Raw genomic sequence first — 14,475 nt, 5'->3', positions numbered from 1 at the left:
CAGCCCTGGAGTCAGGAAGACCTGAGTTCAAATCTAGTGCCAGATACTTAATAATTGCCTGGCTGTGTGATTTGAGCAAGTCACTTAACCCCATTTCCTTAAATAATTTTTTTTAAATCTCTGGTTTGGGAATGGCTAGGTGACTCAGTGGATAGAGCACCAGCCCTGGAGTCAGGAGTACCCAAGTTCAAATCCGGCCTCAGACACTTAATAATTACCTAGCTGTGTGGCCTTGAGCAAGCCACTTAACTCCATTTGCCTTGTAAAAACCTAAAAAAAAAAATCTTGGGTTTGATGATACTTAAGGTCTTCCTTCACAGATTCTCTTCTTACAAACTGTATCAGAGTAAATTTACTTGATCTTCTCCTAGCTATTAGAACAATATAAGTTAACTATAAATTAACAACTTTAAGAAACCAAGTTCAAAGTCAACACTTAATGATTGTCAGACCACATTCTATAATCTATAAATACTCCCATCTTACTTCAAATGAATATATTTATATACAAAAGGTAAGAGAGTAGAAAGGGAATAATTAGAATCAGAAGATCCAAATTCAAATTCCAGCTTGTGCACTAACTATCCTTGCCTATCATAGATAGTAAATCTTTACAATGTCCCAGAAATCTCTTTATCCTGGAATGCACAAATTGGAAGTAAGCTTTACCCCTGAAATCTCTCCATTTGATTCCTCCCAGAACTCCATTTAAGGACACTTAGGATAACTATGTCTTCAGTTCTCCCCAGGCTGCAGCTTTCTCTATAATGCCCCACCAGATTCCTTTATCTCTCCTCCCACTCTCACACTTTTCAGTTCCCTTTTTTTGTGTTGTCTTCATGTATTAGAATGTAAGCTCGTTGAAGGAAGGAATATCCTTCTACTTGTATTTGTATTCTCAGAGATTAGTAGTGTCTGGCACATAGTAAGTATTTTAAATGCTTGTTTAGACTTGATTTGTTGACATGACTTGAACATGCTACTATTAATAGTAACATGTTACTGTTACTTTAGTTTCCTCATCTATAAAATGAGGATAATAAAATTTGCACTATCTACTTCATGAAGTTGCTATGAAGAAAGCATTTTGAAAATTATACAGTCCTGTATAAATGCATGTCCATAAATTATCTTATATTCTATATTACATTAATCTATTTTTAAGTAAATTATATTGGCTTAAAATCCCTAGATTTATGCAGATAAAGAGATCCTATTATAATCAAAAAAATTACTAATTTGATATTTTAAAACCAAAGTAATTTTATCATTAAAATAAGGCTCATACCTATATCACTTTAGAACTATAAGTTTTTTTTAAAGCTTTGTTATTAAGTCATTTTTTCAGTTGTATTTAACTTTCTGTGAATTCATTTGGGATTTTCTTTACAAAGATACTGGAATGGTTTGCCATTTCCTTCTCCAGCTCATCTTACAGATGAGAAAACTGAGGCAAAAATGGTTAAAGACTTGCCTAGGGTCCCACAGTTAATAAATATCTAAAGCTGGATTAGAATTCAGATCTTCCTTACTCTAGGTCTGGAACTCCAATTACTGTACTATATAAGCTGCTTTTTAAACTCGCCATTTACTAATATGCTACACTGGGGAAGGAACATTCATTGAAATTATTATTTGAAAATATTTTCCACATACATGTAATTGGAGGCTTAGGCATCATAGTTGAAATATCTTGAGACCAATATAAGGGGACAGATCCTCTAACTTGCACATAAGAAGAATAGCTTCCTGCTGTAAATGACATTACAGAAGCATCACAGAGTATTTGCTCAGTCTCTACTTCATTAGCAACATCACCCTGGAAAGAAACACATGCATGCAACTAAGTGATAATGCCTGCCAACAGAAATATCTTGAAAGTAACAAATGATGGCCAATATAAAATATGAATATAAGTCAAATGACAAGATTTAAAAGGAAGTTTTCACAGTAAGGTAATTTTTTAAAAACAGAAAAAAGGTTAAAGAAAGCAAAACCAAATCATATTAAAACTATCAATAAAAAAAAGTACAAGGTAAAAAGCATCTAGAGGAATACAAATGTAATTAATTCAACTAATTGAAATTTTTTAAAAGTATAATATACCAAACCAAAAGGCAGACTATCAAAAATTAAAATCTAAACCAAGGGGGAAAGGTCAAGAGAAATAGAAATACTGTCAATGGCTTGTTTCTGGCAGAGAAATGAGAAAGTATTGAATCAAATGTAGCACTTCTCACCCTCAGAGGCATTAATAAGAAAAATAAATGGTGCAAAATTTTTTAAACCTTTTCAGAAGATGGCTTTGAAAAAAATTGGCATTTCAAAAACTAAATTCTCAAAAATATTTATTGTTGGTTTAAAACATTCAAAAAAAATCAATTGTCAATATATACTTCTCTATCTAGCTACCTCCCTTGTCCATACTCTACCAGTTTTAGTAGTGCAGAGACTGAAGATGACAAGGTTGGAAAGATAAGTTATAGAGAGGTGGATTCCTCCCTCTTGTGGCTGATTCCTGAGACTACATAATGTAGAGGAGAAAAGGAACAATCAGGTATTTCCATTGGCCTCCAGTTACTTATTACTAAGTATGTTATTCCCAGAATGAGCATTTCCTCCTGTCTGCCCCATTTTTGCAAGTAGTTATTTCCATTTCTGTATTATTCATGTCCTTCTTTTTCCATTATGATACTTCAGCTGATTATCTTTCATCATCTAGGAAATAAATGATCATAAAAGGAAGTAGGCCAGTGATGTAGCAAAAGAAACAATAAAGGGGTGTTAAAAGACCTACATGGAAGACAGTGGGATAGATCTTCCATGGAAGATTTAGGGGAAGACAAAAGGATCACAGGGTCATAGATTTAGAGTCTAATGGACCCTGGAAGTCATCTAGTCCAGCCCACTCATTTTATAAATCCAGAACCAGGACCTAGAAAGGTTATTCAAGTTGCATAGGTAATAAGCTTCAGGGCTAAATCAGATTCTTTGATTCAAATTTAATAATCATCCTTTTACTGTATCATGCTAATATAGACAGGAAGCTCCCAAAATGAGAAGGCATAGAGAGGATGCAGTCTGCAAAACAAGATTGAGTAATCATCAATTAAGGATTAGGAAGCCATTCAAGTAATGATATGTAGCTACCTCTCTTAAGCATTAGTCAAGGAATGGTGTGGAAAATTTTTCAAAATGTTTAAAAGTTAATAATTTTCCCTGTCATCTCTTAGATAATCCAGAAGACTGTATATTATCTAATCAAGATTAAATAAAGCTTTCTGCAAAACTTTTACACACAACAGCAAAACAGACATAAATAGCAAAAAAGACTGCTTTCTCTTACCTCACAGTTTGCACCTCTCTTTAAAAACCGGGTCCCAGCAAATTTACTTGATCTTCTTGCTATAAGAGTAACATACACTGGTCGACCATAAATTAACAGCTCTGAGAAATCAAGTTAAAGTCCTTTAACACAGGTGATATAATTAATATAATATGATATATAAGATATAATTTTTCTGATAAATACATTAAAATACACTCTCTTGGATTTGTTATAGGATAACAAGAGGCCCTTCCCAAAGCAAAACCTGTTCTACTTTCAGAGATTATGACTTATTTTTCTTCTCTCCTTTTGCCCTCCCCTACCTTCTCTCTCTCTCTCTCTCTCTCTCTCTCTCTCTCTCTGACACACACACACACACACACACACACACACACACACACCTTTATACCTCCTTCTCCTCTCCCTTTTTATTTTTGAAATTAGGTCTCCCTATTTTATTTCACTCAGACTGGAAAGAAAGCCACATGAGCCCAATCTTATTATTGGTTAATACCAGAACTCTAGCCTGATCCATTTCTGTTGTAGCCTACTGTCCCTTAAGCAGCCTGATGGTTGCTACCCAAGACCCAAGCTGAAGGAATCCATCAGCCTCAACCTCACCAATAGGAAAGTTTATAGACACTCATCACCATGCCCAGAAGCAAATTCTCTTAATTCTCATCTGAGAAAAATTGATTTGCACTTTTCAAGCAGTCAAAAGTTACTGAAGGATAACTTCAATCCATAAGATAAGTGATGAGTAATAGTTTTTGGTCAAAAAATGTGACAATAATAAGATTGTTCATATATATAAACTGGTTTAGAAACCAAGTTCAAAATTGTAATTTTAAAACATTTTGAGCAATGGCACATCACTGGAATAAGAAGTCTTTCAAAGTGGCATCTTTGTTATGTAAACACTGATATGTTTAAAAAACCCAAAGGGCAATAAAACAATGCATACCCTTTAAGATCAAATATTTAGCAACTCATCCTATAGTGACAAAGAACTGGAAATTGAGGTGATCTTCATCATTAAGAAATGGCTGAACAAGTCATGGTATATAAATGTGATGGAAAACAACTGTTCTGTAAAAAATCATGAGTGGCCAGATTTTAGAAAAGCCTGGAAAGACCTGCATGAAATGAGCCCAGGAGAACATTGCACACACTAACAGCACCATTGTGAAATGATCAACTATGATGACACAGCTCCTCTCAGAAGTTCAGTGATCAAGGACAATCCTGAGAGACCTGTTATGGAAAATGGCATTTACATCCAGAGAAAAAAGTATGGAGTCTGAATGGAGGAAAGAATATACTACATTCACTATTTAAAACTTCTTTTAGGGGCAACTAGGTGGCATAGTAGATAAAGCACTGGCCTTGGAGTCAGGAGTACCTGGGTTCAAATCCGGTCTCAGACACTTAATAATTACCTAGCCATGTGGCCTTGGGCAAGCCACTTAACCCCATTTGCCTTGCAAAAAAACTAAAAAAAAAAAAACAAATAAAAATTCTTTTATGCTTTTTCTTTCTTTCTCATGAATTTTTCCCCCTCTTATTTCTAATTCCTCTATCATAACAGGACTAATACAGAAATATGTTAAATACAATTGTACAAGTAGAACTTCTATCAGACAGTTCCCTGTCATGGGGAGGGTGTAGGGAAGGGAGGGTAATAGAAAAATGGAACTCAAAAACTTGCAAAAGGATGAATGTTGAAAAAAATCTTTGCATATAATTAGAATAAAATAAAATAAAATGAAAAAATACACAGAATAAAAATTAAAAATTAAAAAACTTCAAACAAACCATTATAGGTATAAAGGCCACTTATAGGTATTTGGTCATTGAAAAAATGATTACCGAATTATCTAGCAATACAAACAACAAATCGAAGACAATAAGAATTAAGAAAACATAAAAATAGTTATCCACATCCACCCACATTGGGATGGTAGCAGATGGCATGGTGGAATAGAAGGATTCAAAGTGTACAAAAGCAACCCAAAAATGTGGAGAGCTTGGGTTTTAGCCCTGGTTTTGTCACTAAATAGTTGTTTTATCATATAACTTCTAGGGCCCTTGAAGCTCTAACATTCTATAATTCTATCATGTCAAAAAAGTCCCTTTTTTAACATTTTTTTCTCTAGAGTACTAAATAGGTGGTAGAATGTAGTTATGTAAAAATGGAAATTACAACCATGGGAGGCCCCACAATACCTCATGAAGTTCTATTACAACTTCTTCAATTTTTTTTTCCTTCTAATGGTATTTTCCCCTTAGTTCTAATTCCTCTAATTGCATACCTAGAGGCCTTTTCAAAGTTTCTATCAAAACTGATCCCTTTAAAACTACAATACCACTTTCTCAAACTATTTCCCAGCAAAACTCTAGAGTGAAATCAAAAAGGATGAAAGATAAATCTAAACACTTAAGAGAGGAATATGGTCCATAAAACTGAGCTCAACAATCTAACCAGGACTGAACTTCCCTCACAAAAGAGGCATTAAGATCTTCAAAGAAACATTTTTCCCCCATTGTATAACCACAATCCCACAATCAATGCCTTACAATTTCTCTCATTGATCCCTTCTTTTCCACTCCTAGGGACTTTACCCTAAATGAGGTTCTCATAACTTCATATTTGGTCTATCGCAAATGGATTCTAGCATCTAGGCTTTCTTTCTCTTCCTGCTTGAATCTATCCTACACACTTCTGCAGATTACTCATCTTGAAATATTGCTTTGCATACATTACTCCCTGCTTAAAAACTCTTTATAGAACTTCACTGACTAGTCTGCAGCCTGACACTCAAGTCCTTCCTCAATCTGGTCCCTAAATTCACATTTCTCCAATTTGATATCCCATCATTCCCCTATAAAAGACTCTCAAGGTCATGGTCTGTGGATCCCTAGAAGTCCTGGATTCTAGGTGGTCCATGAGGTCAGAGTTCTATTTTCATGAAAATACTAAAGTGATAATGGTCTACTAAAATACTCTTCCCTTTTCAAGCTATGCATCTGTATGTACTTCATATACTTCTACCAAAACAACATAAGAGAATCCAGTTTGGCTCTATAAAGTCAGACATTAAAGAGATCCAGGGAAAAATAGGTAAGACAATGTCATTCTTTCTCACAATTTTTTTTTGGTTCTGAAAATTATAGCAATTTTTCAATTTAAAATGTTATCTATGTTTAACATGAAGTGAGTTTACAATTGTTTTTAAATGAATAAAGATTTCAAAATTTTACCATTCAATTTCTATTATAGTAACTATCAAAAGACATGAGACATAAATAAAAGTTCTTTAAGGTCCTCAGTAATTTTTAGAAGGATAAAAGGATTCTAAGAATTTAAATTTTAGAACTCTTTGTACTCCAAGAATCATCTACTCAAATAGTTGATTCCTTGTTCCTCAAGCACAAACATGCTAGTTCCCACTTCTATATCTTAACTTCTCATTGGTCTGCAATCTCATCTATGAAGTTTTCTCTTTTCTCTCAGAGATGTGGTTGGAGTGATTGCTCTGCCCTTTTAATTCCTGTGATTTTTAATGTTTATGCTATTCTTTTGGTTTCTAGTATATGCTTATGGTGCTATTTATCCTCTTACATTCATAAGAAACTATAAATCTCTTGAGGGCCTGGGCCATATCCAGTAAAATGTGAGTCTAAGAACAGGGACTTTTTCTTTTTTGACTCTGTATCCCCACTACTTATGTACTCTTTGTATTCCAATGTTCTGGTATTTAACACATACCTAGGTAAGTTTGCTGATAACTAAAGCATTAATAAATAATTATGTCTTTAGTTTACATATAGCTGCTTTCTACCTCTAGAATTTTAGCCCCCAAACAGGTATTTTTGGAATAGTACATTATAAAGGATACTTGACTGCCCACAGAAGCCATGAATAATATAGAGTAGCCAGTCTCGATGGAGAATGCTTTTTATTAAATCCAAAAGTTCACCATTCCACACATACTTCATATAGGGTTCACTGCAAATCCCAAATACACCTGGAAAAATGAAAATGGTTATGAGAAAGGTAAAAGAAATAAGTCAAACTAAGTCCTTCAGTTTTCAGTTTTAACTTTAGAATAAAATCAGTGATTGAAGAATGTTACCATTGTCTGTATGTCTGTCAGTACCATTGAGAATAAAAGATGCATAAGCAGGATTCCTCAAGCCGAGGAGAATTCAAGGAAAGCTGAACAGAGGGTCTGATCATAATATATGATTAGATATTTAAAAAGGCAAACACCTTCAACCATTTAAGAAGGAAACTAGACAATATAAAATACTTGGGAATCTACCTGCCAAGGCAGACTCAGAAATTATATGAAAACAACTATAAAACACTCTTCACACAAATAAAATCAGATTTAAATAACTGGGAAAATATCAACTGCTTATGGATACACCAGGCTAATATAATAAAAATGACAATTCTACCTTAATTAATCTATTTATTTAGTACCTTACCAAACTTCCAAAAAATCACTTTAATGAGCTAAAAGAAACTGTAACTAAACTCATATGGAGAAATAAAAAGTCAAGAATATCCAGGGATTTAATGAAAATAGGGTAGATGAAGGCATCATAGCCTTGCCAGATCTATCAGTTCATCAAAACTGTCTGGTATTGGCTAAGAAATAGAGTGGTAGATCAGTGGAATAGATCAGGTTAAAAAGAGACAGCAGGAAATAATTACAGTAATCTACTGGGATAAAAACTCTCTCTTCAATAAAAATTGTTGTGAAAACTGGAAAGTTAGTATGGCAGAAACTTGAATTAGACCAACACCTCACACCCTATACTAAGATAAGATCAAAATGGGTACAGGATTTAGACATAAAAGACAACATTATAAGCAAACTAGGAGATCAAGAAATAGTTTACTTGTCAGATCCATGGAAAGGGAAGCAGTTTATGATCAAGGAAGAGATGGAGAACAACATTAAAAACAAATTAGATAATTATTATTACATTAAATTAAAAATCTTTTGCACAGACAAAACCACTGTAACCAAGATCAAAAGAAATATAGTAAATTGGGAAACAATTTTTACAGCTAGTATTTCTGACAAAGGACTTATTTCTAAAATATAGAGAACTGAGTCAAATTTATAAACAAAACAAGCCATTACCCAGTTGACAAATGGTTAAAAGATATGCAAAAGCAATTTACAGATGAGGAAATCAAAGCAATCCAGAGTCATATGAAAAATTTCTCTAAATCATTACTGATTAGAAAAATACAAATTAAAGCATCTCTGAGGTACCACCTCACACTTCTCAGATTGATCAATATGATCAGAAAGAACAATGCTCAATGTTGGAAGGGATGTGGGAAATCTGGGACACATACATTGTTAGTGGAGCTGCAAACTCATCCAACCTTTCTGGAGAGCAATCTGCAATTATGCCCAAAAGGCAATAAAACTGTGCCTACCCTTTGATCCACTACTGAGTCTGTATCCGGAAGAAATCATGCAAAAGGGTAAAAACATCACTGGTACAAAAATATTTTAAAGCAGCCCTATTTGTGGTAGTAAAGAATAGGAAATCAAGTGAATGTCTATCAAATGGAGAATGGCTGAACAAATTGTGGTATATGTATGTTATGGAACACTATTTTTCTATTAGAAACCAAGAGGGATGAGAATTCAGAGAAGCCTGGAAAGACTTGCATGAACTAATGATGAACTAGATGAGCAGAACCAAAAGATGATTGTACACCCTAACAGTAAGATGGGGGTGATCATCAATCTTATTGAACTTGCTCATTCCATCAATGCAATAATCAGGGACAATTTTAGAGCACCTGCAGTGAAAAATACAATCTGTACCCAGAGGAAGAATTGTCCAGTTTAAAAAAAGACCAAAATCTTCCATTTTTTAACTTAAAAAAGCATCTTATGTACTTCATAATTTTGCTATCTCTAATATTTTATTTTCTTCTCAAGAATATTGATTTCTCTCCCAACACACATTCAATTTGGATCAATGTATAGCATGGAAACAATGTAAAGATTACCAGATTAACTTCTGTGGGGGATGGGGGAGGGAAGGGAGGGTGGAGGAAAGATTGTAAAATTCAAAACCTTACAGAAAATAATGGATAGAAACTACTATTGTATATAATTGGAAAACAAATAAAATATTAATTTAAAAAAAGAAGGAAACTAAAAGAGTTCTCTACCAAGTTCCAAACCATGCTGATTACTTCAATATCAAGAAATGATGTCTCAGCCCTGGACCTCAAACCCTACTAGCCTCCTGGGATCTGCATATCATTACTGGATTTGTTCCTGTTTAAGTTCCCATTGCTGCTTACCTTCTTTAATCTTCATCTCCAAACTGGATCATTAACTAAACATCTGTACCATCCACTATATCTGTCCGCTCCATCGAAAATTTGCAGCTTCAATCTCACCCTCCCAAGCCCCTAAGCCCCATCCTAGAAGATTCCTATCACTGCCATGGACCTCACTCATTTACAACCAACCCATGACAGATTCTGGTTCCAGCTAGATGGCTAAAAACTGAAAGGAATAGTATAATATCTTTTATATATTTGATTGTCATTTAAAGTCTATGAAAAAAAAATCACTGTAAGGTAAAGTACAAAGGGAATGAAGAAACATATGTCTGCATTGCAGACGATTTCTTTTTTTTTTCTTTTTTTAGGCTTTTGCAAGGCAAATGGGGCTAAGTGGCTTGCCCAAGGCCACACAGCTAGGTAATTATTAAGTATCTGAGACCGGATTCGAACCCAGGTACTGCGGACTCCAGGGCCAGTGCTTTATCCACTGCGCCACCTAGCCGCCCCCTATTGCAGACAATTTCAACTTATAGTAGCCTACAATGACACAGATACATTAAGAACATATTTTAAATATATTAAATATTCTGAAATTTCTTTGTAACAAATGGTTGAAAGACAATACTAATAACTCTTATATCAAACTCTTTCTAAAAAAAAGCTACAGTCTATGGAGATTTATAGTATATCTCAGTTCATATCACAGCTTAAATTTTAAGGTTCTGTGAGATCATAGATATATAGATTAGCAATCTATAATTTAGCAAATGATCTTTGAGAAGCCATTTTGAGGCAAACTGGATATGAGCCTCTCAGTCACTAAGCCTGAATTCAAAGATGGTCCAATATAGCCCAGTCAGTCAGAATATGCCTTCCTCCAATGTGTCTTTAAGAATCCAGGCTCACCTCCACACCATGATTGGGTATTAGAATAAGATTTTACACTACATTAGAAAAAAAGAGCTATATTTTGTATTTTGTTAAATCAACTAATAAGTGTTTATAAAGTACTTATTATGTTTTATTTGGATGGTAAGTAAAGAGACTCATGAGAGTTGTAGAGAATCAGTACCACTTTTTCAATTAGTGAGGTCCTTGGAACACTTAAATGTTTTTGATATCTGGTATTATAAAATAGTATTTCATTCAAATTACACCATTCCTCTATGGCAACCTATCTCATCTCCTAAAGCTATCCTTTAACTTACCTTTCTTCAACCTACAGTTTTATAAAAGCACTACTATTTTATAACAGTTTTTACTGCTATTAATCTCTATTTCTATGAATATCAAGTTTGTTGTCTTCATAATATTATAAATAATAAAGGAGACAAGTTCAAAGAATTACTCAGAAGACTTGTAAGAACTGATGCAGAGTAAAATGAACAGAACCAGAAAAACAATTTATATAATGACAACAATACTGTAAAGAAAAACAATTTTGAAAGATGGCATCTCTGATCATAATAATAGCCTAACACTATTTCAAAGGAATTGAAACACATTACTTATCTCCTCATAGTCAAAATTTATTTTTCTTGACTATTTATGTCTATAAGAAGTTCTATGCTTTTTTCTTTTGTTCTCATTTGGGTGGGAGAGAAAAAGGGTAGAGTGTTGGTGACTGAAAAAATAATTTAAAAAAAAAGAAAGACATACTTCATTTTGCTTTATAAATTAGAAAGCTATAATTTCTTTTAAAATTAGAAAGATATAGTTAGTACATAATTGTGATCTGCAGTAATCCTTTCCCTTTCAATTTTCCCCACCTGCTGTGACTTTCTTCTATACATCACATCTACTAGTTGAACTAAGCCGAGAAATAAAGGCATGGTTTTATTAGCTCAAATACCATACTGATATTCAAATCTACAATAGTACCAAGACTTTGCATATGCTCAGTGAAGCTTCAAGCTTTACCAAAAATTCAAAGAATTTATATAGAACACTTTGACTTGACTTCTGTCTAGCCCCAGTGCATCTAAGCTTACACCTTAAGATATCTGAATGAGGGTAACCTTGAAAGTAGGAACTATCAATTAATCAATCTATGGGTGCTTATTAAGCACATAATATGTGCCAGGCAGTCAATTCTAGATAACCTCTAGAAAAACAAACTTTGCCCCTAAGTCATCCCTTGTCAAACATGAGGATATGATAGACTCTGTATTCATTCTAACCATAATGTCTATTAGACAAAACAAGACTCAACTCTAACTTGCTCTATTTGGTTTCTTGTGACGTTTTCTGAAACTAGACCAAATTGAACTGGTCTCTAGGAAAAAGGAGTTTGTTCTGAGGTGTTCATAATCGTGAATTCTCCCATTTGGAATTTAACCACAGCTCTAAAGCTGAATATCATAAAGTTCAGTTTTAAATAAAAGCTGATTATTAAATTCTTCGAAATGACAACAAGAAATTTTTTTACTATCATACACATTAAATTACAAAATGGTTAATCAGGTCTGAAAATTATATTGGTCAAATTCACAAATCTATAAAAACAATATGGAGAATATGAATATAGAGTAGTCTTTCTTTATGGAAGTTGCATAAAATGTAATAAAGATTTTACAGTTCTCATATAACACATTCCCAAGTATAGAGAATCACTTACCACTGCCACCCTGTGTTATTAGTCCTTCATCTTCAAAGATATCAAAACTTTCCTGTCGAGTCTGAGTTGTTTCAGTTTTTAACATTTCAAGTGGCATTCTCAAAACAGTCAAGTTATATTGAAGAGAATGGGACAAATCATAGCTGTAACTAAAATTAGAGTTTAAAAGTTTTATGAATCATAGAGAGAATTATAGAAACTTTCTCACAGTTCTGACTTCCCATATGAATTATTACTGCATAAACTAAATTATTTTGCATTTATCATTTCACTTGGAAGAATTTCTATCCAAAAATGACAATTTAATCTTAACATAATCATTGTTAGGGAATAGCTTCAAAGTGTTTTGCATGAATTATAAATCCCTACAAATAAATCAATCAACAAGCATTTATTAATATTCTATGCTCCATACTAGGCTAAATGCTGAAGATACAAAAAAAAAAAATCAAAAACAGTCCCTGCCCTGAAGAAACATTTCTAATGGAGAGACAATGTATTTACATCAAAATATGCACGATAAATACATAGTAAATGGAAGACAGTAGTAGATGGAATAGCACTAGCAGCTGAGAGGAACATGAATTACTTCTTAGAAGAGATGGTCCTTCAAAAAAAAAGCCAGGGATTCTAGGAATTAGGTTGGGAGAGAGAACACTTCAGGCATGGGGAACATCCAGTACAAAGGCAGGAAGATATAAGACAGTGTCATGTCCAAGGAATAACAAGTAAACTGGTATGTTTGAATCCTTAATTATTTGGAAGGGAGAAAAAAAATTTTAAATTGAAAGATAGAAGGAAATAGGTGGTACAATGCCAAACAAATAACTTCAATTTTGATCCTGGAGGCAATAGCAAGCTCCTAAGAGTTGACTGAAGAAGGGGATGATATACCCCAACTTACACTTTAGGAAAATCACTTTGGCAGTATAGTGGAGGATGGACCAGAGTAAAGAATGATGGAGCAGAGAGACCAATTAGGAAATTACTATAGTAGTCTAAGTGAAAGGTCCTGAAGACCTGATCTAGGAGAGTGACTTTGCAAGGAGGTAGAGGGATTTTATGACTAAGAGGCTCTTGTGAAAGAAATTACATAATATGTATCAGATTGTATATGTGAGATGAGCAAAAGGAAAAAGCTGAGTAAGAAAACTAGCTCAATTACCTGGAAGTGTGCCCTTGACCATAATAGAAAAGTTCAAAAGAAGGACGGTTGAGAGAGAACAATAATGATTTCTCTTTTGGATATGCTGAATTTGGACACAAAACACATAGTACAATCTGAAAAATTTTAATTCTTGGATTTGGATGATTCAGTTGAGAGGCATTTCTTAAAAGAACCTACTGCCTAAAAAATTACATCTTGAGGACAAGCTTTTAAAAAATTAAGATTGAAGTTCACTTTAGTGTACTGCCATGTACTTTGTTATCATTCAAATATTAAGGGGAAGGGAATATATGACACCTTCTATGTGCTGTTCACTATATTAAGCATTTTTGTTTTTTGTGTTTTTTGGTTTTTGCAAGGCAGTGGGGTTAAGTGACTTGCCCAAGGTCATACAGTTAGGAAATTATTATGTGTCTGAGGTGGGATTTAAACTCAGGTCCTCCTGATTCCAGGGCTGGTGCTCTATCCACTGCACCACCTAGCTGCCCCCACTATATTAAGTGTTTTAAAATATTATTTCATTTGATCTTCACAATAAGCTTTCTAGATAGGTGCTGCTATCATCTCCATTTTACAGTTGAGAAACTGAAGCAAGCAGCAGTTAAGTGACTTCCTAGTCACATAGCTAGTAATTATCTGAGGTCAGATTTGAATTTAGATCTACCTGATTTCAAGGTCAGTGCTCCATTCACTTCACCATGTAGTTGCCTATATATACTTAAATATAACTTTATAAGGACTTTTTCCCTCAAACATCAATTAATTCCCAATATTATGCTCAATATGAACCCAGTCATAGTCCATGTGTCTGATATCAAAGGAAAAATTTAAATAAGTGTGTCAGGAGATGGAGGGGAGGGTATATCAGGTCATCACCAGAAGCCTGGACACCAGGTGATGACCTATTTTAGCTGTTCCAACTTTGATATGGACTAAAAAGAACACAAGATGACACTGAGTAAACAATTTTGTTAATTTTAAATTTTTTTTAAGTTGTTACACTACATCATGAATGAGCATAATGA

At 33.8% G+C, this 14,475-nt stretch overlaps 1 protein-coding gene across 4 annotated transcripts in view; it reads right to left on the bottom strand.

The window, feature by feature from the left end:
• FIG4 (FIG4 phosphoinositide 5-phosphatase) overlaps positions 1-14,475 on the bottom strand; it is a 147,499-nt gene that overhangs the window by 97,971 nt on the left and 35,053 nt on the right. For all 4 annotated transcript variants that reach the window (XM_074187331.1, XM_074187334.1, XM_074187333.1 and 1 more), the window contains 4 exons: positions 12,283-12,431; positions 7,228-7,356; positions 3,347-3,447; positions 1,657-1,819 (listed from right to left, as the gene is read on the bottom strand). In XM_074187331.1, coding sequence (XP_074043432.1) covers positions 1,657-1,819; positions 3,347-3,447; positions 7,228-7,356; positions 12,283-12,431 — 542 coding nt within the window. The remainder of the gene's footprint in view (positions 1-1,656; positions 1,820-3,346; positions 3,448-7,227; positions 7,357-12,282; positions 12,432-14,475) is intronic.

This window comes from Macrotis lagotis, chromosome 5 (assembly GCF_037893015.1).
Source record: "Macrotis lagotis isolate mMagLag1 chromosome 5, bilby.v1.9.chrom.fasta, whole genome shotgun sequence".
Taxonomy (NCBI): domain Eukaryota; kingdom Metazoa; phylum Chordata; class Mammalia; order Peramelemorphia; family Peramelidae; genus Macrotis; species Macrotis lagotis.
Note: the sequence above shows the minus strand (reverse complement) of the source record. Positions and strands in the feature narration are given on the sequence as shown.